Genomic DNA, 27,347 nt, shown 5'->3' with positions numbered 1-27,347 from the left:
CACGTTATAATTAAGACATGATATAATAATATGATAAGATCAACTTTATTTATCCCAAAATTTAGGAAGAAATCGGTAAGAAACCAGGAAAATAAAATAAAAACCGACCAAATATAGTTGCTTATTAAGTTAAAAATTACTCAAAATGCGAATATTCAATTTAAATCTAAAAATGAACCTGTACTTTGTTTATCTTAGTTTCATTTTTTAACACCACTTAACTTTTATTTTTTAATTGTAGTTCTATTTCTTTAAATAAAAAAATAAAATAAATTCTTTCAACTTTTTTGTGCATTTCCTTCTATTTAGTACTTAGTGATTGTTGACTCTATGAAAAATGCTTTGGATATGAATAAATGTTACTTGCTTCACGTTGTTGTGCATTCACAGGTTTGATTATGATTTGCTTTTTCTCTGTAGACATGCCGAGTCTGAAGCTGATATCTGCGACCGACACACAGTACTCAGCAGCTGTGCTGAAGAACATGAACGAGCAGCGGAGCCACGGATTATTTTGCGATATTACCATCATTATACAGGACAGGAAGTTCAGAGCTCACAAAACTATCCTGTCTGCCTCAAGTACGTATTTCCACCAGCTGTTTACCGTGGCTGGGCAAGTGATTGAACTAAACTTCATCAGGCCTGAGATCTTTGAGCAGATTCTCAACTATATTTACAGCTCTAAGATTATCAGAGTCCGCTCTGACATGCTCGAAGAGCTCATCAATGCCGGGCAGATACTGGGAGTGAAGTTCATTGCAAACTTGGGTTCACCTTTATCACAAGTTAAGGGCCTTCCTGGTTTGTCTAAGGAGGCAGAAAGCAAAAGTGACTCATCTACAGAGATGATGCCGATCATCACAGAGTCCTTCTCAATATCTGCGGAGGAGTTCAATCAGGCAAACAAGGCTGCAGATAACGAGGAGGACTCGGACAGCGACGTTCTGTTTGTCTCGAAAACAGATAGTCAGAAGAAAGCGGTCGGCTGTGGTGAAGTCATTGATTTGGAGAAAATGGATTCAGAAAATGTCCCGTCAAGCCAAAATGTAGAATCAAATCATGCAGTTTCAGAATGCAAAGACAAAGCTACCCCTCCCTCGAAACCATCTGCTTCAAATCCTCCCAGCATCAGCTGTCCTAAACCTATTTTAGTAGACAGCAGCCCTCTACAGAGCCCGGACAGCAGCTCCAACAACCCGTCTTCCCCTGCCAGAGTTTACTCAGGAAGTGCTCCCACAACACCAGCCAGAACAAGCAGTTTGACCCCAGAGCCATCGAGTGCCTCTCAGCCCCCTGAAAACAGCGACATAATGGGAGTCCACAAGAAGCAAGTGTCTACTTCCTCTCAGCAGGGGGACTTCAAAATAAGACTCTCTGATTTATCGGAGAGTTCGACACTTCAAACAAATGTTCCAAAATCTGCTATAACGGGTAAAAAGACAGTGACGCTCAGCACAGCCACGGAAATCGACTCTATTTCCTCAGGCTGCAAGGTTTATGCCAATATTGGAGAAAATACGTATGACATTGTCCCGGTGAAAGAAGATCCAGGCGAAGGAGGCTCCAAAGCCAATAAAGGGAAGAGAGCTTTTATGGCGACACCATTGAAACCCTTCGAAAAAACACCCGTGTCACCCAAGGCAGGACCAAACAAGAAGAAGACCAAAACGGAGCTGGAGGACCACTACGAGCTCATCATGGATGGAAAGACTTTCTACGTGTGCATCGTCTGTAAGCGGCCCTACGTGTGTTTGCCAAGTCTGCGCCGTCACTTCAACACGCATTCGTGGGAAAAGAAGTACCCGTGTCGTTATTGCAACAAGGTGTTTGCCCTGGCCGAGTACAGAACTAAACATGAAATCCACCACACAGGAGAGAGGAGGTACCAGTGCTTGTTGTGCAATGAAATGTTTATAAACTACCAGTTACTCTCCGCTCACTGCAAGCAAGTTCACAATCAGGATCCTTGCGGGAGGAAGGAGAAGGACGACGGCGGCAACAACTTGTACCGCCTGCTTCCGTGTAAAACAGTGCAGATGAAGTCGTACTCGTGGACTACAGATGGGCCAGGGGTCCCGGTAATATCGGAGGACGGCAGCGTGCATCACATAACCTCAGTCGGCGAAGAAATGCACTCGTCCACCCAAAGCAGGATGTTGAACTGGGACGACATTTTCGTCGAGCCCGACGCTCACATGGCGCCTAACAGCCGTGCACAAGCGGAGAGCGCTATGAACACGCCTCCACAGGGTCCAGCAGAGTACTACTAAGCACAGCTGGCACCACTCCTTTTATTATATGTGCCTTTTAGGTGCCCCTCTTTCTCCTCGGTTCCACATCAACAATATTTTTGCGTAATTCTCAATAGTTTCAGCTGTACGGTCTCATTAGTCTGTCAGGTGAAATTAGTGGACTAATACTGTAGTGATAACACAGGTACTAGTTTGCTGGTGGCTCTCAGTTATATGGTGAACGATGTAATGGGACCGTACCTCTCATGTTCCTCTGCTTTTTTTAAAAATGGCCATGATCTTTTACATTAAGTGAGCACAGAAATAGAAGTGGTTCAAACATGATAGAAATGAAGAGTTTTTATGAATGAAAAGGCAAACAAAACATGAAGAAATTGCTCTTCTGTGCTCTGGATCTTTATTGCCCAGAATATTTCAGCTAAATGAGCTGAAGCACAAATGAAACGGCTGTTTTGTTTTTCAGTTTTACTTTTTCAACAGGCTACATTCCCTTAATCGTGAAATGACGTTAAACAGAGGCGTGTTTAATGGAATGGAAATGGGGTTACCTATTTAAAGTGATGTATGAAGCCTTATTGTGTGTACGTGCAGCCAGTTTTGGTTACATTACACACGAAATGATGAATTTTCAGGACCGATCATTCCCGTTTCTGTTTTAAATCTAATTCTGTACGAGAGATTATGATTATGAATTTAATTATATTTGTTTTTTGTCATCCTGGGTATGCAGTTATTTAATTTTTGTAGCAGCCTGGAAAAGAAACTTTGTGTCTGTTAAAGGGGACCTGTTAAGATTTTTGAAAATATACGGTTACAGCAGGGGATGCTCATATTAAACAGGTCGGTATGTGATTTAAGGATCTCATTCATTCATCACACTCCAGTGGGTCTGTGTTTCACCAGTGGGGCTCTCCCCAATCTCAACATAGGAGGAGCTTAATCAGCTTGTTTCAGACTAAGGCCCAGTATAAATAAGGATTATTTTGTATCGCGAGTCATGCAAAGCCACTGTAGCATGGAGCTGGAAATGAGCTTAATAGTTCCCCTTTAAATACATTGTTTATTTTTAAATCTGTTAGTTACTTTGTCACTTCCCTTTATTTAAAATTGCAAAATCTGCCCAGCTACATATAGAAGGCTGGAGATTTCTCCTACACGTGTGACGATAGGATGGAAATAAACGGAGCTTTATTACAGTCAATAGCTGTAGCACTTAGCATTCAGGCAGAAAACTCTTTGTTATAACTTTTCCGCTCTGTTTTTCACTGTGTCAGAGGGTAGTGATTGGTTAGTACAAGTAGTACTAACAGGGGAAACTGTACTTTGTCATGTCATCATGCCGGGTTTCTTTTTAATAAACAGATTAACATCAGTATGTGATGTATGGTGTGTTTTTGTGCTTGCTACACTCCAGCAGGTTAACATTTCTTATAGTTTAAATTGGTCACACTGCCAGTATAGAAACAGAACAGCGCCTGTTTATTTCTTGTTTGTGCTACTGCACATTTCTAGTTTGTAGCATGTATTCTACAGTGTTTTATGGATAAATCCTGTAGTTTTGCTCAAAGAGTGTATTTACTTGTTGTTTTTGTACTGAAAGCTTAGCACCACAGCTGTGTGAGGACTTTGGCTTTAAATCTTGTTATAAAGGTTTATTTTCTTTTGGTTCACCACCTGTAAAAAATGTTTTCTGGGGTGTGATTTAGCATTTAGCATGATTTAACAAAACCAGTGGGGAACATTTAAATTTACCACAGTCTTTTTTTTTTTTTTTTAAACCATGAAGGTTTTGCTTGGGAAAGTAAACCCGATGTTTCATTAGCCCGTAGAACCATCTCTAACAGCAATAACTTGTTTTCACTTTCTGTATGACTGTATCAGTCTCTCACATCGTGGAGGAATTTTACCCTTTTCTTCTTATTGTTTCTTCACTTCATGGAGGTTTGCACACACTCACGACTCTCTTAAGGTTCCACGACAGCATTGAGGTCTGGACTTCATTTTTAGCCATTCAGATTTGCTGCTGTGCTTGGGATCATTGTCCAGCTGCATGCCACAATATGGGCTAAGCTCTAGCTGTCAGACAGATGGCTTTACATTAGAATACCACGCTGTACAGAGAAATTCATGGTTGATTCAATGACTGCAAGGTGCCCAGGTCCTGTGGCTGTAAGATGAGCTCAAGTCATCACTCCTCCACCATCGGGCTTGACAGCTGTTATAAGGTCCTTGCACTGTCCTGGACTTTTAACATTTAGCATGCTAAACGAGGCCTGTCTGAGATGTAGCTCTGGGGTTTTTTGCACTGTCTCTGAACATTGCATGCTCTGACCTTGAGGTAAATTTGCTGGGACGTCCACTCCTGGGAAGATTGTGGCGTTATGATAATGTCATCTGAATGCTCCAGACCTGCAAAGTGCCAAAACCTCACCTTTTATAGAGGTTCCTAGACTTGCTGATTATTTACTACTTACCCTCTTAATGTTGATGGAAGCATTAAGAGTGCGCTTAGTTTTTCAGTTTGTCACACACATTGTAAGACAAATCTTTTACAGGGGGTAATTTTATCCCTGCAAACCACGAATACATAGCACCATAGTGCAAAAGATGTCAAACCTCCAGCATTAGTGTATAAAACAACTGCTGGTTTCCTTTATCATGTCAGAAAATATAAAATTACAGAAGTATAAAGCAGAAAAAAATATAATCAGCCACATATGTAGTAGAGGTGCTACGGGTGTTGTTTGACCCCACCGGTCAACTCCATGCACCTCAAAATAGGTGAAGCTGTGGCAGAAGTTCCTCCTTTGCTCCTATGATCTACTGGAGAAGTGACCAACACCGAGTAGATAAAAAAGAAACGGCACTATGTGAGTTACATAAAACAAGTTTTAATGACGTGACGAAGAAGAATGTGCAGTTTAAATTTGGAAAAGCCGTGATCGAAGCTGACAGTGACTGCTTTCTTGGACATTGACGAGGTTTCATATCAGCGAATCCAGCACTGACTGTTCACACTGAGCCTGACAAACTCCTGGGTCATTCCATAGAAGAAGAAAAATCAGAGTGAGGCTCCAACCTGAAGCCCTTAAGAAGAGGAGAGTTTAATGTGCACAATAACTTCAGGGAAAATGTTCAGATTATCGTACATGAGGGCAGGTCGAAAAACTGGCGCTTTTTAAGTGAATGAAAAATCGGATTAACGGGTGCTGAGCCACTAAAAACTCAACAAAAAATAATAATATATATACATGAATTACATGAATGTCAGCATATGTGTCATGTGCTGAGGATTTTGTTATTTTGTTACAAGTATGGAGGCTTATTGGTCTTGTATCTGCAAGCAGTCTGTCCTGGAAGATTAAATTAGATTTTATGAATCTGCCAATTCAGTTATTTTAATTGTACATATTATAATAATCTATAAACATTTTAATGTGTATATTCATTGGTTACTGTATGCCACACTTTTCTATCTATAACCATTAACTGCTGAGTGTTTGGTTTTGTGTAAACGAATTCAAGTAGACTTAAACTTGCAATCTGATTGCTATCGACCACAACAGGCTTTAATGATGGTGAGAGCTCCAGTCCAAATTGCACGCGAGGAACAGAAAGTGTTGTTGGTATCCTGGATGTTTTCTGAGAATTCGTTGGAGAAAACCTCAAAAATGCATTGTGGGTAACTTTTAAATGGTCATATCACTTTGTAGGATTTCAAACGAGTAATAGCTTATGAAACGTTTCATTTTCCCTCCATTTAGTTCTCAGCCTCAGCCTCTAGCCGTGATTCCTTATGTTTGAAAACTGACATCTAGTGTTGTATAACACCTGTGAAGTCGCAGCCTTTGGTAGGTGTCTGATAATTTTAGATTCTGTCTAATCTACTGAAATGATCACGCTGGACCTTTTTTTTGCTTCTTGAAGATGGATTTCAATTATTTTTCTTTGTCTGCACAACAAACCCTCAGCAGATTCGGTGGATCAGGTTTGACTGTTTTTTTTATGGAATGACCCTTCTGACACAAACGTGCTACTACTGCTACTTGACAAAGAGAGACACATATATGATGCTTTTAGTGGAAACACAGTAAATAAGGTTTGGAGTGTAACTGGTATCTGATTATCCTCAACAACTACTGTAGGTACAATAGCTTATTTCTTCATTAATGCTGCTCTGCAAAGTTGATCACACACTGATCAGGATATTCTTAAACATAACGTGAAGATTTGATAAATAGGAATCTTGGTCTGTTTGTATATGCTAGGCCTAACTGCATATTATACTGCTGCACATACATTATGAGCATGTAATACCTCCAGTTCTGCTAACTGCCTGTAATAATGCACAGGGACACTATTAACTGCTACAGAAACAAACGCCTGGACCTACAATTTTTAAGTTTGGAATTATCTAGCTGATTCAGATTTTAAGAAATATGCTAAAGCTTTCACCTAACTCAACGTCGACCTTGCACATGTAGCTGCACTCATCCTCCCAGTGAGGTCTGGATCTCCATCTTGAGGAAGGAAGCATTTACAGTTTCTGCAAAAGAGAGGTGAATGTAAAGCATGAGCTCTGTCGTTTTGTCCTTTTACAGAATACATCTAACCGGAAGTCTGTTTACGTTGCATAAGGCAGATAGATGTGTAAACAGTCCTGGCTTTGACCAGGTTGTCTCTCGATGTGCATGTGCACAAACACACACAGTGCAGGCCAGAAGAGTGTGAGCGGTGCCCGGGGAGACGAATGCTTTCTCCCTCGCCTTGGGCTGAAGTCAAAGTTAGTGTGCTCTGTGGCTCTCCTCCCCTTCCTCGCCTCTTTTTCTTCAACACTCTTCTGAAGGATTATGAAGAAAAGTCCAGAAGAACTGTGCAAACAGCCGATGATGTTTCAGGTGTTTCCTTTTCTCGCAGCTGTCTTACGGGCTGTATGGTGGGGGCTTCTCATCTGGAAGGTTGTGAGGAGGGGAGTAGCGTGGAGGGATCATTGTAGGCCAGAGGTGGCTGGCTCCAGACTGGGAATCGTCTGACAGGCCGGAAGAGTCAGGGAACACATAGGAGCCCTGCGAATAAAGGAAAACATTTATTACAATATATATATGCTTTGAGCTATTATATGCTGGCATCAAATGCGTGAGGACTTTATATGGATCCAATTGGTAACCCTAGAAACAATCGTCATTAGATCCTACTAACACAAATGTCCTGATAAAGAGCTTGACTGTTGTCCATAAATAATTAGAAGCACACACTTCTCAACTGCACCTTTAAAGCAGCTGCATACCTGCAGGTCGTAGGCCGAGTATGGTGGCAGGCAGGGGGCAGTGTTGTAATATGGGTTGAGAGACGTGACGGGCGGGGGAATCTCTGAGGGGACTGGAGCTGTGATGGCCTCTGGTTCAGATGTGCTCTCTGAGGCAGGAGCAGGTGTCTGATGAAGCAACAGAGTGCATCGATGTAACAGTTAGAGAGCTGCGATTACAGAGAGGCGGCTACTGATAAATCTGACATGCTCGTTCAAGTGGACGCACCATGTCTTTGAAGCCTCCCAGCACTGCAGCAGTAATGATGCCCAGGAAGAGGGCCACGATGTTGAGGATCGTAGCCGACCACAAGAGGTGGTAGAGGTGTATGACGTCCTGGCAGCTTTTCACATCTGTATATTCATGGTAGCCTCCCATTAACTCAACACGGCTAGGCCAGTGGGGTAAAACAGAGAGGGTGAAAGCCTATAGTCAAGCCAGAAAAATCACTGACAGCGTTTAGTAGTTTTTAAAGACGCACCTACATCAACAAGACACAGAAAAACAAAACTGGGGTTGATTTATGGTTATAAACATTCAGAGGTTGCTGCTGGAAAGCTGGGAGGAGACACGGACGGAGGTTGGTGACACACAAACATGCAGAGGAAATGACAACCTACGACACATTTCTACGATGTTTTCTTAAAAAATAAAATAAGACAAGACAAGACCGAGTTGATCAATACTGGGCATTAATAGCCTAGAAAAAAGGGACCTACTTCCAAATCATGGATGATTTCTTAAACTTTTTCAAAACATCTTTATTCTGAGGTCCCATAAGAGGATGTTCTCTGAAACAAAGGTTACAAAAGAAAAGAAACATCCTGGTCTGATACAATCACCGCTGCAGTGCAAATTAAGATGACACAGGAGCGCACATCGAAATATAAACGCTGCATAGCGAGAAGGCGCAGCTTCTGAGGTCTGTCGGGTGCCCGACCCCCCTCGGCATACTCACTTCCCGCAGTTGTAGAGGTCGCAGCAGTAGCAGGTGTTGCTCTTCACTCGCAGGTTACAGGATGTGCCTGCTGTATGACATGGCACCTGAAGTGCAAAAATGAGCTCTTTGAGCCTGCATGGATTATTCAGCCCCCCCAACAATTCAAGCCGATACAAACAATGATCACGCTGACAGACAGCATTTAATGGCTCATTGAATATGAGTTAAATGTCTTTCTTACATCATGCTCAGACGCCGTGTCACTGGTGTGATAAGCACAGCGGCCTGCGTACAGAGGCCTGAGGTCCTGCAGAAGAAACGGCATAAAAGAAAGAACTGATGAATACGAAAATGCTGGAATAGTCTTATTTTGTTTGCCAACTAAAATTAATAATAAAGTTTTATATTAGACCTGCTATGGACATTTCCAGCTCCATGTTGGGAAGTTAAAGAAAAGCAAAAAACAAAACAAAAAAAAGCTAATTTATCTAAGGGGCCTCAATTCATACACTCTGTGAAACAAGACTTTTCCATCCATTTAGACCAACTTTGTTCTGATTGGCTGCCTCTTGTAAGCAAAAGATTTGAAAAAGCAGGTGGGCGGGGATTAAGGATATCCCATCTCTTTTACATCACACAGCAACAAAGGGCAGAAAAAAATGTCAGAAACTGAGCTTCTACAGCCGTCTTAAGGCTGAGCTCACAGGGATTACATGTTATATAAAAAACTTTGGGCCAGTTTAATATAACCAGCTTCCATTTTAACAGGAGAGATTTTACATAATTCCGTCTGACATGTTTTAAAGCTTTATTTTGTAAAATTTCTCTTCTTTCAGCTGCTTCCTTTAGTGATCCCCACAGTAGCTTTGAGTTTATTCTTCTTCAGGTGGAGTTTTAGGTTATTGGTTACAATTTAGTCCTTGAGATTCAGTTAATGTCTATTTTCTAGAAGTATTTTGCTTTTGGTGTTTTGTTTTTGTCTCATAGCTCTTATGAGCCTGCCCTGTGTTTCCTGGGTCCTGTTAAGTCTCTCTTTGGCTACGTCCACACGTACACGGGTATTTTTGAAAACTGAGATTTTCCGTTTTCGTTTTAAAAAATAATCCCGTCCACACGTAAAGGCAGAAATGAAAGAAAACGCTGCTAGGAACATGCCAAACCAGCAGGTGGCGCTATATTCCTAACCGTGCAGAAATGTTGGCCAATCAGAAGTCTAGAAGCCTCGGCGGGAAAAAGTAAACAAAGCTGGGGCATAGAAGCAGAACTGAGTCGTATGTGTGGAGGGACAGTAACTGTGTGTGTATATGTAAGCATTTAAACACTGCAGAGAGAACAATTAACAGTATTGTAGAAATTCATTTCACCGAAACAATAACGTGGCGCACACTGTGACGTCAAAAAAGGCGCACACCTTTGACGCTGCGTTTTCTCCGTTTTTCTCGTCCACAAGTAAATGCAAAAACGGAGTTTTAGAAAATATCCACCCTGGCCGGAGTTTTTAGAAATCTCCGTTTTCAGTGACCGAAAACGCCGTTTACGTGTGGACGAAAGGTGCAAACGCATAGGAAAATCTGCGTTTTCAAAAATACCCGGGTACGTGTGGACGTAGCCTCAGTATAGGTGTCGTCATGTTTTGTTACTTCCTGTCTTATTTTGCCAGTCATCTCGTGTGCTCTATGTTCCTTTCCCCCCTCTGTGTCCCCTCTCCCTAAAAACCTCAAATATGGATTTTTTTTCACTTTTTCTCACTTCTTTTTCACATTCTACTACATGCTGCTTCTTCATTTGTTCCATGTTTCCTCTCTGGTCACCAAAGCTTGCACTTTTTCCTTTGTTTTGTCTTTTTTTGTTTCTGGATAGTGACCCCCAAATCTGCCTGACAGCATCATTTTGCCTTCATCTCTAGCATCCCCCTCTGTAACACAAACCCTTTGCATGTCCTCCTTACCTACATCCCACAAGGAATGCTATATTAAGATGGACATCTGGTCTAAAATCTTTGCTAAATCAAACATGTGGACCATTTTTAGTGGGAACGCTTGAAAAGCATTCACAGTATTGTTCTTCTATTCTTTATTATTTTCTTTTCCGTACGTTTTTTGGCATCTAACTCCTTCAAAACCGTTACTTAGAAAAACCATTCAAATACCATTAGATTCCTCTTCTTTTGGACATTCTTCTTCTGTGTGAACGTCAGCTTTTAGCAGTTCAGCACTTTTGTTTTCAGGTTAAAAATTCTGTTTTTTTTTTCTTTTTAACTTAAAATTCATCAATTAATTTATTTCAGCTCACACATTCAGATTTAAGCATTCACACTGCAGTTTCTTCAGAAAATGCACTTTCTAGTTTAACATGATGTAGTACTTTAATGGGTTTTTAAAAAAAGGTAAAATCGTCAGGGTGAATTATCGCTACATGACCAGGCGTCCAACAGTAACACTGCTTGGGTCAGTTTATTTTATGGCCCTGGGAAACGTATATTTGGTCTGACTTTGTTTTTTACTGGCAAAGAAAAGATACTGGGGTCAAAAATAAATCTACTTTGAAAGTTTGACGAGGACAGCAAAATGTGATCAGGCCATATTGAGTTTTATGGTTTGTTTACATAATTTTTCCCTGTTCAAGTTATTTTAAAGTTTAAAAAAACAAAAACAATCCTGAAAGAATGACAGACGTTTCCGAGGAAACACTCAGCATACTTAAATATATACTAAGATTATGCTGAGATTATATCTGTAAATCCTCACTACTTTTATATTTAATTACTAACAATTATGTCCCTACTCATTATTACAGTTTAATAATAAAAACACACATACCAGCAAACATTTTATATGAGGTGTCTCCGTGGGGACCAGTGCAACACTACTAGCACTCTGATCCAGGTGCGTTTATTTGAATTTCTTTTTATAAAACAGGAGAAAGTTGCAAGAAGCCACTTCTATCATGCAGGGTGAGTGATGCGCACCAAATAACTATTTATTTTTTTTTAGTATTCATTCAAGACGAATGCTTAGGAGAGTGGAACCTTAGGGAAGGGATTTACACCCAGTGTTGTTCTTTGACATTCTGGGCATGAACTGAAGACTTGTGTCCGATCTCTGGATCGTAATTGAAGACTCCGCTCTCATCAATCACAAGTGATGATCCTTCAAGTGAATGTTGGGTCAGACAGCTGACGTTAACTCTCAGGCCAAGTTTGAAGTTGTGACTGCACGTGCAAATACAGAAAACAGCCAACCAGCCACTTGATGACACTGTGTAGCAGAGATGGGCAGTAACGCGTTACTTGTAACGATTACTTTTTTCAAGTAACGAGTAAAATAAGGGATTACTATTGCAAAAACGGTAATTCAATTACCGTTACTTTCCTGTAGGAACGCTGCGTTACTGCGTTACTAAAACTGTGATTTTTTGCGAGAATGTCTCATGACAGTGGCGTAAGCGAGTGCGACGTTCGTGACAACAGCTGTGTGCAGATCAACAATGGATCATATATCGAGTGCAGAGAGAGTATGAGCGTGCAGCGTTTAAAGCGTGGAAGTACTGACCTTACTTTGAGTTTGATTCCATAAAAAGTGACAAAAACATTAGTGTCCGTTGTGCGTGGGAAGAAAACTTCTTTTTACAGCGAAAAAAACCCTAAACTTCCAAACAAGCACCGAGTAGCTACGACGTAATGGGAAACTCACAGAGAAACTCGTGGATTCTTCCACTGACCGCTGCACACCTGCACCAGGGTAACCCTCCGCCTACCCCACTCCTGCTTTACAGGTGAAAATAGAGCAACAGGACCGCTAGTCTTTGACTTTATTTATTTTCTGCTGTGTTTTACTTGCATCTATTTGAAAGACTGAGTGTAAACACAAAAAATATTTTATTTTATGTGCTGGAGTGTGCAGAAAATAGGTTTAAATATTAAACTAATTTCTTCCAGTCAGAGAATGTTGCATATAATTAAATTTGTGCTTGATGCATAAAGTTAAAAGATTAAAACTAATAAAACAAGTTTTAAAAAGAGACTTTTCCATTTGATTACATTTTGTATGATGATTATGCAGAAAAAGTAGAATTGGGCTGAAAGATCTATCACTTTATCACCTATTCAGGGTGTAAATCGTGTTGTTAAAGTAACTAAGTAACTAATTAATTATTTTTGAAAATAAGTAATCAGTAAAGTAACTGGATTACTTTTTTGGGGAAGTAATCAGTAATTAGTTACTGATTACTTTTTCCAAATAACTTGACCAACACTGCTGTGTAGCATACTCTGGATCGTTCAGTATACGCTACGATAAAAAGGAGCTTTTATGTGTTACCAAATCAATAAGAATAAAACTGACCTCACTCTTCTCTGATGCAAACAAGAGCGCTTCAGATGAAAAATCATTAATATCACAAATAACACTGACATTCAATCAGCTGTAAAAATCAAGACTGTGCTTTCACTTCCTGTGTCCTCAAAGAACACAAAAAATGAACGTGTGGTTTAAAACTGCTACCAAATATAGCAAAAATAGAACGACCGTGCTCCTCAATTAATGCTCCTAAATCCACTTGATTCAACAGTGCGCCTCTTCACAGTTTAGTGTGCCAAATGCTGTTTGAAAGGAAAATGTTCCACTTCTCTGACGCCATTAGTGGCGAATGAAAACCTGCTAATGGGAATCTCCCTTTTCACACTGCCCTAACTTATTTCAGCATAATTGTTTTAAGAATGCATTAGTGGTTACTTGTTGTTTTCTGTGCGTTGCATCGTGGAGAATAACAGTCTTCTACCACAAAATAAATCATGTGAGACACCCTTCTGTCTCACAAGAAGGGTGTGGCGGCTACCCCAGCCTGAAAGATGTGAGCAGGACGTCGAGGATACGTCTAATGTAGCCTGGCGCCCAATAAGAAGCCCGTTCTAAATCTAAATTTACAGGATAAGTTAAATAAGCTTTTGTGATACTTACAATGTGCCTCGCTGCAAACACTCCATCGACGATGGCACAGCAGAAGGCGGCCACCACTCCAAAGCTGATGAAGACAATGGATGCCACTAACTGTGGAAGAAGATGGAGAGGCACCAGCTTCATATTTGGGTTTTCAACAGAAGGGTAAATCTTAACATTTTCTTTTCTCAGCAGTGGCCTTAAACCAGCTGAAATATACCAATGTTAAAATTGCAGTAGACTCATGTATATCAGTGTGCAGAAGTACAGTTCACTTGCAGTGCAACCCTTTACCTAAACTCATCCACAGACCTCTTCTCTTCTCAGTCTTCGGTGAAACACAGCCAGTATTCAGTTACACACCGCCCCACTCCTCTGGAGCCGCCCCACCACAGGAGGAGGGAGGGAGTGTGAAGTGACACCACAGACTGAGCAGCTTGAGGTAAAGTTTCTACAATCAGAGCTGAGTCCAGATTGAAAGGCTGAAGCTCCTTTGACCTTTTAAAAGTGGACGTGGTTGTTCTTGGAGATTACTAAAGTAGCTTTTCATGAGTCAAAGTTCAAACTAATCTCTTGTGTACTTTGTGCAGAAACTCTGAAGTCCCCCCCCCACCCCTCTTTTTTTATGCTACCTATTCTCTGATTGGCTGCCCCTCACACACAGAAGGTGGGCTCACACCCAGAGCTGTATCCCTGAGATCACCATATTAAGGGGAAGCCTTCTTTCTTTGATATCATAAAAATCCAATAGGAGAAAAAAAGGGAACTAAATGTTCAGAGCAAACTGAAGCCTGAGCGTTTAGCTCACAGGCACCACTTATGTGACCTTATTATCTATCACGTTGTGTAACTGACCATTATGTAGAGTAAACAGCCTCGTCTCATAGCAGAATGTGAAATACACAGGAAAAAGCAATCGATTTGTTAATGAATATGAAATGTTACATTTTTGTCCACACTCTTCAGAGGGGAAGTGTCAACATGGCAGCCAAAAAAAAAGCAACAACCTGAAACAGAACGGATGAAAAATTGTGTTCAGGAACACGGTGAGAAGGATGGACAATTCATGTCTGCAGAAACATGGATGTGTCACGTCCGGTGTGGCAGACGTTGTAGGAAGGACCCAAAAAGGCGGCAGCTCTGGTGCAGGTGAGTATTTATTTACAGGAGTGGGTACAAACAGCAATGGTGGGTGAACATGAAACTGGAAAACCTAAACTGGGTAAAACTAACAAAACAAACCAGAAACGAAGATGCAGGGAGGTCCGGGGAAATACATACGGAGGGACGCAGGGAGACCGAGGGGAAACAACACAGACGAACCAGCAGCGAGGACGAGGTAACACACACTATAAATACACACGCCAGGAATCAGGGGATGGGATACAGGAGGGGAAAACACCTGGAATACATGACAACTGACGAGGCAGGGGAAACGTAAACAGAACACACTGACATAAGACAGAGCCCTTCAAAGTAAAACAGGAAACACATACACGTAATGACACAGACTCAGAGACCTACTACACTAAGGGAATGCACAAGCAGGGAAGACACCAACCAGAGGGAACACCACTAAACCCTAGAAAATACAAAACCATCAAAAGTAAAAGTACATAACCAAAAACACTGGGTCACCGACCCAGGACCATGACAGGATGAGTAGATCAGCTGTTATCACAAACTGCTATGAGACTCTCCTGTTATATATGTCAGAGAGTAAAAAAAAGGATGATTGGTCAGCTTTAACAATCACATTTAAAAACCACCAAAGAGTTCATGTTTTTAGTAGCATTTGTGTGCGTGTCATTCTGTCTGTAAGCATGAAGTTTTGAATGAATTCTCATAAAGAAAAATTAAATCAGATTTGGCTTACAGCCACCAAATTCTTCAAGAGCAACTTAATGATGTATCAGTTGAAAACGGACAAAAAGCCTCAGTAACTTAGAAACTATGGCTCAGGTGTGTATTCTCAACATATAGAAAGTACCACATAAATGGTCACTTTTGACCTGTCCTTTAAGGTCGGTAAAAACAATCTGAAAAAAACATATACAAATTATGTCAAGCATATCAAAATATCTCCAAAAGTTGATTCTGTTCATCTGGACGTAGCGTTTTGTGGGAGAAATGTTTCGTCACTCATCCAGGTGACTTCTTCAGTCTCAGCTGACTGCAGGTTTCCCCAAATCTTATAAACAGTACATTTGCATAATGACTGAAACCAGCCCACTGAAGGAACAATGGGCTGGGAGGTCAGTTCCTTAATCATAATTATGCAAATTCTCATGACCATTGATCAACAACCACTGACCAAAGCCCACCGATCAAAACCCACTGACCAATGGCCATGAGTACCATTCACAGAGAGTTGGGGAATGGCTGCAATCACAGCATTGTAAGACTGTACTGTTTATAAGATTTGGGGAAACCTGCAGTCAGCTGAGACTGAAGAAGTCACTTGGATGAGTGACGAAACGTTTCTCCCAGAAAACGCTACGTCCAGATGAACAGAATCAACGTTTGGAGATTTATTTTCCTGGATGATTGAGAATGCATCAGGACGTTTTAACCCATATCAAAATATGTTTCAATAGGGCAAATAACAAGTGCTTTTACTGCACTACAAACTTCTTAAACTATGTTTTAAAAAGAGCAAAGAAAACAAAGTGAATGTAACTTGAACTTTGAGCTCTTGGAGTGCTTCTTGCTCTCTTTGATTTTCCTGCGTCGTGGAATAAAAGCTCAAACTTTCATCTTCATTGTTTGTAAATTTGTCTTTTTGTCTTTTTTTTTTGGTTTCTTTTGCTATTTGATGCCTCAAAGTTACAGCTGAAGAAATGACACTGGGGCTTATTAGACCTGACAAAACTCAGTTAAAGACAGAAAATTTGGTAATAAGACACATCTAAAAATAATTCTGACCCATGTCTTTAAATTACTGTACTTTGAGGAAGTTTGCATTTGTACATGTGTGCGTTCTTTTTGGGAATCATCTGATGGTGTTGGATATCGGTCTCACACTGCAGCTATATGTATACAAATCAGGAACACGCCCTTACTGAAGTCTGCTTCTTCACAGGTCATATCACAACGACTGATCGGAAGATTTTTTAAATGAACACTTAATGCTTCACATATTTCTCATTTGCGCTTTACTTTTCTACTCAGACGTCACTTCACAGCCCCAATGAAACGTGTCAGTCAAGCAGTGAAGCTGCTCTATATACTGCAAGTGTCGCTGGAAATTTGACCCATTTTTGATACGTCACCACAGACTCTGTGATATTTTTACAATTTTTTTAGCAGGTCAGTTCAGTCAGGACGACCATGGTCAAAAGACGACCGTTTTTCCATCTGCGGTTATTTATATTTGACCTCTCTGCCCCTCCCACATGCATACATGGAAAGCGTAAGGCACAGACGAGACCAGGCATCAGTGAAAACAGATACTGTGCTGATTAAAATCAGGCACACAATAAAAGAACGAGCTGAGGTAGAGGTGCGTTGCAAAGTGGCTGGCAGTGCACAGCAACCGTGGGAAGGTTAAAGCAGCTTAAATAGTGCGCTCTATATGGGATTGGATGCATAAAAAGATATCAGCTTAGGCACCAGCTGTTGTGGGCCGGCGATGTCAAGACTGCGGCTGAGTTTGACTTCTCCCTGAACAAACACTATACTCCATTTAAAAGGGTAACCCTATGTAGTAGTAGTTATAAGTCTGCTTAACATTTCAAATTCTGTAATACTAATGTGGGAATCTAAGCCTAGAGCCCCTCTCATAGCAGCTGTCTAGGATATACCTTGCCTCTTGCAGCATGGGCTCGCTAAGTGGTTAAAAAAAATACATCGGATGAGTTACTCTCTTTCTTTCCGTTTTAAGTATAAAATATGTTAAATAATTCAAGGATTCTTCAATAAAAACAACAACTCAGCACAAAGTGGGCCATGTAAAATCAGAATCGGAATACTTTATTAATCCCTGAGGAAATTATGTGGTTACAGTTGCAAGACAGCAAGAAATCACAGAGCGGGGTCAGCGGATGCAGAGGTCACCAACTTTCTGCAGAGTCGGTCGCTACAGACCTCCAAACTTCATGCGGCCTTCGAATTGGCTCAAGAACATTGAGTAGAGAGCTTCATGGAATGACTCTATGCTGCACTAGAGCATTGGAGGTGTGTTCTGGGGTGACGAGTCACACTTCTCGATGGATGAGCCTGGGTTAGGTGTTTGCCAGGACTGCTTGTCTGACTGCACTGTGCCAAGTGTAAGTTTGGTGGAGGGGGGGGGGGAATATGTAGTGGGGTTGTTTTTCAGGAACTGGGCTCAGCGCCTTAGGCTACGTTCACACTGCAGGCGAAAGCGCATCAAATCCGACTTTTCTGACCCTATGCGACCCATATCCGATCATGGTGTGACAGTGTGAACGGCACAAATACAATATTTTCAAATCCGACCTGGGTCACTTTCGTATGTGGTGCTGAATCTGATACATATCTGATGTTTTAGAAAGCGACTGCTGTTTGATGGTCATGTCGCATTAAATCCGTCTTTTACGTCACCGACACAAGACAGACGCCAATTATCAGCGCCGGAGAAGACATCGCGAACGCTTCCTGGACATCCAGTGTAGATGTTAGTGAAACTGTTGGGAAGACAACGTTGGAGAAACGTGAACATTTTATTTGTACTGTATAATCTGCAGATTCTGACAGAAATCTGCAACTATCCTTTGAAGCAGCGCTCCTCTAAAACAGCAATAAGGATCATTATTAGGTTATTTACATTATTATGTAAATAACAAAATAACTTTATAACTTCAAGCAAAATTGGGAAACGTAAAGTCCGAAATAAGACTTTATATTAAAGCCATCAGTCAAACAATACTGTTGCTCTGGGTCTAAACAGAGCGCGTTGTGTGTGACGTCTTCTTTTGCGCATGCGGGCGATTTGAGCGTTCACACTAGAGCGCGTTTGCTGTCACATTTTATTTGTAGTGTGAACGAGCAGACAAAAAAATCGGGTTTGATCAAAAAATCTGAATTGAGCATCAAGACCTGCAGAGTGAACGTAGCCTAAGTTGCAGTGAAAGGACTGCGCACCAGTTCATAAAGAGAACAAACTTGGTGTTGAAGAACTTGACTAGCCTACACAGAGTCCTGACCTCAAACAGACCTTATGGATGAATTAAACAGTGTCTGACCTCACAAATGTACTTCTGGACGAACGGTAAAAGAATTCCCATAAATGCTCCTAAACCTTGTGGAAAGTCTTCCCAGAAGAGTTGAAGCTGTTAAAGCTGCAAAGGGTGACATCATATTAACTCTATGGATCAAGAACGGGATGTCACTCAAGTTCATGCGTGTGAAGCCAGACACGCAAATGCTTTTGGCAACATACTGTAACTGAACTCAGTAACCTCGCTCTACGAACCGAGAGGAATCTTGGACCACGAGCAGCTCCTCGTGCACCCACCACGATAGATAAAATAAACAGAATAAAAGCCGTGCATGAATGTAGACAACTAATACCAGTGCAGTTACAACGTCACTAACTAGTCACGCTATAAATAATGTCAGCACTTGTTCTGTGTAATGAGATTTTATGGTGGTAAACAAGAGTGTGGTGTAATGTGCCAGGGCTCATTCAACACATGCCTGCTGACTGGAACTCCAGGCATCTAAATGCTGTTGCATGATGGGAAAAAGTGTCACGACACAAACGCATTCTTAACTCCAGCTCCGACAGAGCCTGCCCGGCTCCTCCCACCTGCTCATCTGAAGTTTCCTTCCCCACATTCCTGCACAGACATCTGTCTTCCTCCACTTACACCCTATTTCTATTTCAGGCTGCGTAACCCCGACCCCGAAATTCAGGATAGTTTGTCCGATGCTCAACACATGAAGCTCCTCGGGATGAGTGGGACTGCAGCTCCCATAATCAAACTGCTTTGTCTGCTGCAGGGTAACTGGGACTAATATTCAGTTTAATATCAGTGATGTTGAGATGAGGTGACACGAAGCACTGAAAGAGATCTCAGTGCACAGAGGTAATATAAATCCTCTTACCATCTGCCTCTTGTTCTCTATCAAATGAGCGCCGATAATTCCCAGAAAAGAGCCAAAGCCCAGCTGAAAGGAGAGAAAACAGCCGTTAGGGCATTTATCTAGCTTTGATTTCAGAATCTTGATTGCACAGTGCAAGCTCAGCACACGTCTGATATATCAAGTATTAATAATACTTATCATAATCCTACAGTTGTTGTGATTTCTCTTTATCTTATGATGCTCTCTTTGTAAGTAAATTCCAATATCCATCCATTCGCTTCCGCTTCTCCTTTTCAGGGTCGCGGGGGGCGCTGGAGCCTATCCCAGCTGTCATAGGGCGAGAGGCGGGGTACACCCTGGACAGGTCGCCAGTCTGTCGCAGGGCCAACACACAGGGACAGACAACCATTCGCACTCACATTCATTCGCACATTCACACCTAGTGACAATTTGGATTATCCAATTAACCTATCCCCACAAGCTTGTGGGGATAAATTCCAATATGTTTTATTAATTGATCAATCTGACTAACGTGACGTAACCTGCTCTACAGTAACCATTTATGTAAGCGAGAATGCTAAAAGCCAAGTACTGTGACGAACAGATTTAGAGGTTGAAACATATTACCTCATTCAGTGGATAATGACAGCGATGCTAAATAATAAATGTGGGTAATATTTATGGCTCAAAGACCTTCGGGGATGAGGTTCATCGGGGCTAGTGAGCAGTGGAGAGTGCTGGAAGCACAGCGACTTCACTTATCATGCAGCCTAAGAGAGAACAGGCCTGCTGGGCCGCGTCTGTCGATGGTACGCGCCGTGGCGAATGTGTACTCACGATGACTCCTGAGTAGTAGCCGCCCACCGTGATGTTCTGTGTCCTGGTAGTCGCTGCCAGGCCGAAGATGAGGATGAGCACAGACACAATGAGCAGCATCACCGTCACAATTATGGATTTCCTCTTTCTTCTCTTAAAGGATCCTAGAAGAAATAAGTAAACATGAACACTGGTACAAGCAGTGAAGAGATTCAGGCATTTGCTTCGGCTCTCATATGTTCCTGCCATAGCCTTTCATGCAGGTTCAGGTCTGGACTTTGAATGAGCCACTGTAACACCTTGATTCTTTTCTTTTTCAGACGTTCGTTTGTAGATTTGCTGCTGTTCTTGGATCACAGTCCTGTTGCATGAGCCGGTTTCAGCCATGCTTTAGCTATCGGACTGACGCCTTCACATTTGACTCTAAAATACTTTGGTATCCAGGAGAGTTCATGGTGGACTCACCAACCCTCCACCACTTTGCCTGACAGCTGGTATGAGGCGTTTTTGCTGGTATGCTGTGTTTGGGTTTCTCTAGTGTGGCACAGTGGGCAGTGTTGGGGAGTAACGGAATACATGTACCGCCGTTACGTATTTAAAATACAAAATATGAGTAACTGTATTCCGTTACAGTTACCGTTTAAAAAGGTGGTATTTAGAATACAGTTACTTTGTTGAAATAAATGGATTACACGGCGGTACTTCCCTGTTTCATATTGTGGCGGATCAGGACTGTTTGGGTTTTGTTTGACAGCTACGTTCTGTTGTTCCAGGCGGCAGCGTTATGGTTGCCATGGTTACATGGTGACGCTCTCTCTCTGCGTGTTTCCTGGGTGAGAGAGGCCTTTTTGTTGTTGTTGTGCTAAGCTAACAGGCAGAATGCTACAGGTATAGCTCTGAAGAATGTAGCATCATAGGCAGTGTAGTCCGTGCTGCAGGGAGAATGGACTGCTATACACGTTATGTGTCTGTGAGCGAGGGAGGGAGAAAAAGGAAAAGTACGAGCTGTCATCGAGCAAAAACGGGAGCTGGAAGCATGTAAATATAATAATAACCACTGCAGCCAAGAAGAGAGCCTGACGAGCCCAGTTGTAAGTAAGCTATTAAGACTCGACTGTACACCGTGTTCGTGTTTTCCTCTGAAACAATAAGTTCTGTTGGAGCAGCCTTTCAACGCCTCTCTCTGTCTCTGCTAGCAAAGTTGACCCAGACAACAAAGTAAAGCTAGTTTTCAGCTACGAGCCAACACAGAACCCACCGTATTAGCCAGAGGTCCTTTACTACGGTTCGGAGCCGCGGACCTTCAGTAATAGTAATAAATCACATTCATGTAGTTGTAAACAGCATGATAATATATTAAGTAATCCAAAGTATTCAGAATACGTTACTCTCATTGAGTAACGTAACGGAATACGTTACAGAATACATTTCAGGGCATGTATTCTGTAATCTGTAATGGAATACATTTTAAAAGTAACCTTCCCAACACTGACAGTGGGTAATGGCCAAACACTCTGGTCTCTGTCAGAAGTCTTGGTTTGTTCAGATGCAACTTTGCAAACCTAAGCCATGCTTTCATGTGGCTTAAGGTGAGAAGAGCCTTTCTTACTCTGCTAAATTAACTACATTGTCCTGTACTGCATAGCCATTTCTGGAAATGTAAATCTTTTTAGTTTATAGCCTACATAGTTTTTTTCTTCACAGACTAAGAATTAAAACTACCTGCTCCTGATGTCAGCATCTGAAAAGTATTCGATTTGATACACAAAGGCCATCAGTTCTATTCAAACATAACAATTTGAAACAGTAAATATTCCGTTTCAGAGAAAACAAGGACACAGCTTTCGAGGAACAACAACTGAAGCAACACATTTCTTCATCCATTCTGGCAAAATGACTCGTTTACCCAATGTCGGAGGGATTCATCCCTTTTAGCAGCAATGACTTATTCAGTGACTTAAAAGAAATTTGATAGAATTACCACCTTAACTTGCGGGTTTTCTGTATATTTTTGTGAATCGTCAAATAAGCGCTGATAATTCTGAACGAGAACTTTGCAAATGTCTTGAGATAATGGGTGAAAGCAATTGAGAAAAACCACAAAGGGACTCGTGACTGTTCTTTACTGTTCTGCCTCCCTCGCTTTGACCATTAGTGGGCACTTCTGTTGATGTGTCTCCGAGGAAGTGATAAAACCTCAAGTATCTGAAGAGCTGCTGCACGTGTGAATGTTTGAAATATTCACAAGGACCTGACTGAGTTTCAATTTTACGGAGCCCCGCAGGGGACATGGGAGAAAAAAAATTAAGACGGACTCTTGCGAGATCTCGCAAAACTAACTCGGGATCTCGCAAAACAAACTCGGGATCTCGCAAAAGTTGAATTCCAACAATGGCGGCAGCTACTTAGTTGTAATATTACTGTTTCTGGGTCACAAAATACACTTTTAAGATATTTTGAGGCGTGAATGTAGTTGTGTAAACGTCAGATACCTGCTCGGTTTACAAAACATCACATATTTGCAAAAGCGCTCCGACGTTTTTGGAGATCTGACACCCACTAGCTCGAAGCTAACGGGAGGTCGAGACCTACTACAGCCGGGAGGAACACCGCTTTCCCGGCACATCGTGCCTCGACCCAGTGTTGCCAACTTAGCGACTTTGTCGCTATATTTAGCGAGTTTTCAGACCCCCTAGCGACTTTTTTTCTAAAAAAAAAAAAAGTCGCTAAAAGAGACGTGAAAGACATTACAAAAAACAATAATTGCTAAAAGAAATTTAATTTGTAGTTCTAAATAAATTCTAAATGCATTTAGGACGTTTTTTGCTCACTTTATGTCTCGTCCACGATGTTATTTCTCTCTCCAGCAGCGTAGGTTACAATGACATTAGCATAACCAATTATGCAAATTAGGTGATGACGTCATTTAGCGACTTCTAGCGACTTTTAGGACAGCCAATAGCGATTTTCCTTACTGAGGAGTTGGCAACACTGCCTCGACCTCCCGGTCGGCTTCGAGCTGGCGGCCTCCGAAGAATGCGGCTAAAACTTTTGCGAGATCTCGCAAAAGTCCGCCTTAATGGGGGGTTTTTTCTATGTCCCCTGCGGGGCTCCGTACAATTTAGCCCAGTTAATGATTAAATTCTTACCTAAAAATGAGGAAAAACTATGGTTAAAAAAGTTTTTTCTTAACGTCAGCACCTACAAGTGATATGTTCAGATTCTTGTCTCCACTCGCTCCACCCTGCCTGCGGTCTCTTCTTCACCTCTCTCGTGCACGGTCCATTGATTTAGCTGGTTGATGTCAGGTATTTAAACGTGTCACTTTCACTACCCTTACTCTTTGCAGTGTGACTGAAACCCCCGTCTCCTTCTCATTCACACACATCTGTTCTGTCTTGCTTCTACTGGCTTTCATTCCTCTTCTCTCCAGGGCATACCTCCACTCTCCAGGCTCTCTTCCGCCTGCTCCTTATTCTCACTACAGATCACAATGTTGTCTGAAAACATCATAGTCCACAGAGACTCCTGCATGTCCATCATCACTGCAAACAAGAAGGGGTTTAGAGCCAAGGCCTACTTTGACTCAATACGTCTCTGCGACTCCTGACTTCCTTCTTCAGTACCACAGTTCCTCTCTTAGCACCCCATCATATGCTTTCTCTAGACCCACAAAGACACAGTGCAACTATTGTTAAAACACTGCATCTGCAGTGCTTGTTCTCAGATTATCACCTCTATGATCACTGCAGCTCTGCACATCACTTTTGTTCTTAAAAATCGATTTCTCTGGCATATTCTCACTCTCCAAGATCGGTTAGCACATTTCCATCTCTATCCTCAACCACCTGAACCTGCTGCACATTCTTACCAGCTCAAGCTCTCAGCCTAGCCAAATCATTCGTTCCTTAGTGTTCTGCCTCTCATAAACTCACTATAAGCCTTTTCCCATACTCCCATCTACCTCCTTCATCTCCTTGACTTTTCAAACCTCTTCCTACAAATACTGTCTTATACTTCCTGATTCCACGATCAAATCTCCTAGTTCTCTTTCATCTGTTTAGAGGATACACCAGACACCTCCTTGGCAGGTTCGCACGCCACTGAAGCTTCTCTCTGCCTAAACTCTGCACAACATTCAACAAATGAAAGTTAAACCTCTAAATGCAAATAAAAAACAGTGACAGGATCCAGTTCACCCAATATGGACTCAGCCAAAATGGAAAACTGTCCTGTGGTCCAACCAATCAAAATAAAGCTTAGACACTGGACTGAAGAGGAGAGGGACCAGCCCACTTATTATTGGTAAAAGTTCAAATGCTATCATGTGTTAATGTGCCGTTAATGCTGAGCAATATCTACAAATTTCAGAGCAACAAATGACATCTATAAAAATGATTTGCTTTTTTCAGTGAAGGACAGGGCCTTTTCCAACAGGGTGGATCAATAAAGAGCTTGAGCACCTGCAGCATTGAAGAGATGACCATAAACTATAAATAATATGTACATCAATGTGCCAAAGAGCAGCCTTCAACGGTCAAATACTCTAAGGTGATATTCCTTTAATTTGCTAAAGCCAAACCGCATCAATGTAAGAAAGGAGAATGGCAGAGAGACGCAGTGGCTGGTAAGTTAAGATGCAGTCTTCAATATCTACTCTCGTGCACTTGTTTCAGTCTGTGGTTGCACAAAACCGCTCTTTCTATATCCTCGGTGATTTATTCTGTCGTCATAGCCCATTTTAGATTAAGCCGAGTCACTTCCACACTCAGTTTTATCAATACATGAACATGTCAAGGTCAAGTCTGCTGCTGAATACTGATGCTCCAACCTGGAGATAAACAAGAAAGCACACTGAGGGACTCAAACATATGGCTACAGTTCATTTCTGTCTCCACGGTGCCTGCGTAAAGAAGGACACGGCCTCTGAGATTAATGAGCCAGAAATACATGTGTGAGTTTGCAGAGCTTAGAGTTAAAATAACAGTTATACTGTGAGAAAACTACTTTTCCAGCAGGCAACAGAAGGAGTGAAATGACCGTGAGAAACTTGGTGCTGCCATCAGAACAGTTCACCCAGCACAAGATTAACATGTTACCATTCAGCTGGTGCGGGTGAGGCCTGGGTTTCAGAAACTAGAAGATGTTACCTTTAAAATGAGAAAACTCAGCATCACAATTTTTCTGCTTTTTCTCTTTTTTTGGGGGGAAAAAAAACCAAACAGTTTTTAAAGAGACTCTTAAACAGTTTAGAAAAAGGATGCATAGATGGAGTTCCAAAGAGGCTGGAACTCTGAGGGTTTTATTCCTGAAGAGGTTTGCTAAACTACTAAACTGGACTTTAGTTGTTCTTTTATTAAACTTTTACCACAGGCTGATATTTTTTTGTTTCTTGTCAAACTGTGATACTTTTAATTGGACTCATTTGCACAAACACACGGGACACAAAAAGGCTGCGGCAGAGATCATATAATTACCATTAAATTTCAATCATCAAATGTTTACAATCGAAAGGATTAAAAATCAATAAAAGAAAAAAACTGATTAATACATAAAGTCAGTCTAACTTTATCTGGCCAGGTTTTGATCTAGCACATTTTTTCTACTGATCATTAGCTTGTGGAGGGAAATTGTATGGTGGCTACCAAATACCAAAAGAAATCCAGTGAATCACCAGAAGAACAGAAATGGATTTAAAGGTTTGGGTGGGTCACGGAAGATTTTCAAATTAAAAGTGATACATGGTGCTAGTTTTTGAATGGCAGATCTAATAGAAATGATTCAAGGTTTATTTAATTTAACTTAAAATTCTGTATAAAAAAGCCAAAAGTAACAAGAAAATGGAAAACTTTGTGTTAACTAAGGTTAGCAGCTTAGCCATCAACCAGGAGAAACGTTTAGGTAGCTTAAGCATACTTGACATTATTACTGAGGTAGGATTATGCCTTTTTTTTTTTACTTATGTAGTCTCATTTGAAACTTTAAATGCTTGTTTTTGTATTAAATAAATGTTTCATAAACTCTTTTCTATTTATTTCTGATCAAATGTCTTTGAGTAAGGTGCCACTTTATGAAACAATGTCCTAGAAACGCCCCTGCCCAACTTGCCTTACAGGGATTTCAAAAAACAAACAAACCAAACAAACAAACTCCAAGGCAAACTTCTATTGTTTGAATAATCAACGATGTGCTGCCATCTGATGAGAATTACCCGCATTGCCAAATATATTCCCCCGACTGTTTTTCTCGCGGTATTTGATCGTTTAATCGATTTATTTTTCATGGTAGCTGCCCGGCATCCAGCTGACAAAGAAACAAAGAAGAAGAATACGAAGAAGAAATGGGTGTGCGGCAGCCGGCAGCCATCGGAGCCAAACCTCCAGGCTGCTCTGGTTACTCAGCGCCGCCGCACCTGCAGTGACGCGCTGCGGCCTGGGAGAGAAAAAAATAGTCTGCCCGGTGATGCAACGAGTGTTTCAGGCTGCTTTTAAAAGACATGAGAGAAAAACGATTTCATTTCTATCATCCGATGTAAATAACAGGTGTGGATGAGCATTTTAAGGCTCACCTGGGTGTTATGGAAGAGGTAAAAGACGCATGAGAAAATCCCCGCAGTGTAAGTCAGTTAAACGGGTTTTAATTGACAGAAAAAGCTGCTGCAGACACGCCGCTGACCTTGCTCGCACACCTACCAATGCTCGTTTCTGAGAGGGTCAGACCGCTGGATTGGAGGCTCTGAGGAGGGGGCATGCTGGCTGGAGGACGTTTTACCGAAGTCCAATCCTCTTCCAAATAAAAATAAATAAATATATATATATATTAAACAATCACGACTCAGTGCTGGGTGATGTAAATCTGAGGGCTAACGGTGGACGAGCTGGGGCATTCTCTGACGAGCTGTCCTCCGTCCCGCTGCAGCCCGGGCCCGTCTCATTTACATCCCCGCGGCTGCGGAGACCTCGCTCGGCGTCCGTCCTCTCGCCGTGTTGGTGTCGGACAGCAGGTCGCTGGTGCTGCTGCTGGTTGTATGTGCGCATGTCACACA

The 27,347-nt window shown here is 41.6% G+C and overlaps 2 protein-coding genes across 3 annotated transcripts in view; one reads left to right on the top strand and one right to left on the bottom strand.

Moving 5' to 3' along the window:
• The window catches only part of zbtb33 (zinc finger and BTB domain containing 33), a 7,622-nt gene extending 2,125 nt beyond the window's left edge, over positions 1 to 5,497 (top strand). For both annotated transcript variants that reach the window (XM_085181666.1, XM_085181676.1), the window contains exon 2: positions 421 to 5,497. In XM_085181666.1, the coding sequence (XP_085037792.1) occupies positions 421 to 2,273 (1,853 nt within the window). In that variant the 3' untranslated portion in view covers positions 2,274 to 5,497. The remainder of the gene's footprint in view (positions 1 to 420) is intronic.
• tmem255a (transmembrane protein 255A) lies at positions 5,131 to 27,347 on the bottom strand. The gene is made up of 10 exons (XM_085181687.1): positions 26,995 to 27,347; positions 20,324 to 20,466; positions 19,508 to 19,570; positions 13,460 to 13,549; positions 8,743 to 8,808; positions 8,520 to 8,605; positions 8,281 to 8,352; positions 7,790 to 7,952; positions 7,543 to 7,689; positions 5,131 to 7,321 (listed from the first exon to the last, which is right to left on the bottom strand). The coding sequence occupies exons 1-10, from the start codon at positions 27,050 to 27,052 to the stop codon at positions 7,178 to 7,180; spliced, it is 1,032 nt and encodes a 343-aa protein (XP_085037813.1). The 5' UTR covers positions 27,053 to 27,347; the 3' UTR covers positions 5,131 to 7,177.

Source organism: Neolamprologus multifasciatus, chromosome 2, assembly GCF_963576455.1.
Source record: "Neolamprologus multifasciatus chromosome 2, fNeoMul1.2, whole genome shotgun sequence".
NCBI classification, from domain to species: Eukaryota; Metazoa; Chordata; class Actinopteri; order Cichliformes; family Cichlidae; genus Neolamprologus; species Neolamprologus multifasciatus.
This window is presented reverse-complemented; position numbering and strand designations above follow the sequence as displayed.

Excerpts from the sequence above, each read along its gene's own strand:
- tmem255a (XM_085181687.1), bottom strand. The coding sequence starts at position 27,052 with ATGCCCCCTCCTCAGAGCCTCCAATCCAGCGGTCTGACCCTCTCAGAA. Across the intron at positions 7,953-8,280 it reads AAATCATCCATGATTTGGAA|CCGTGTTGAGTTAATGGGAG; the intron begins GTAGGTCCCTTT and ends CCACTGGCCTAG. Across the intron at positions 7,690-7,789 it reads TGGGAGGCTTCAAAGACATG|ACACCTGCTCCTGCCTCAGA; the intron begins GTGCGTCCACTT and ends TTGCTTCATCAG.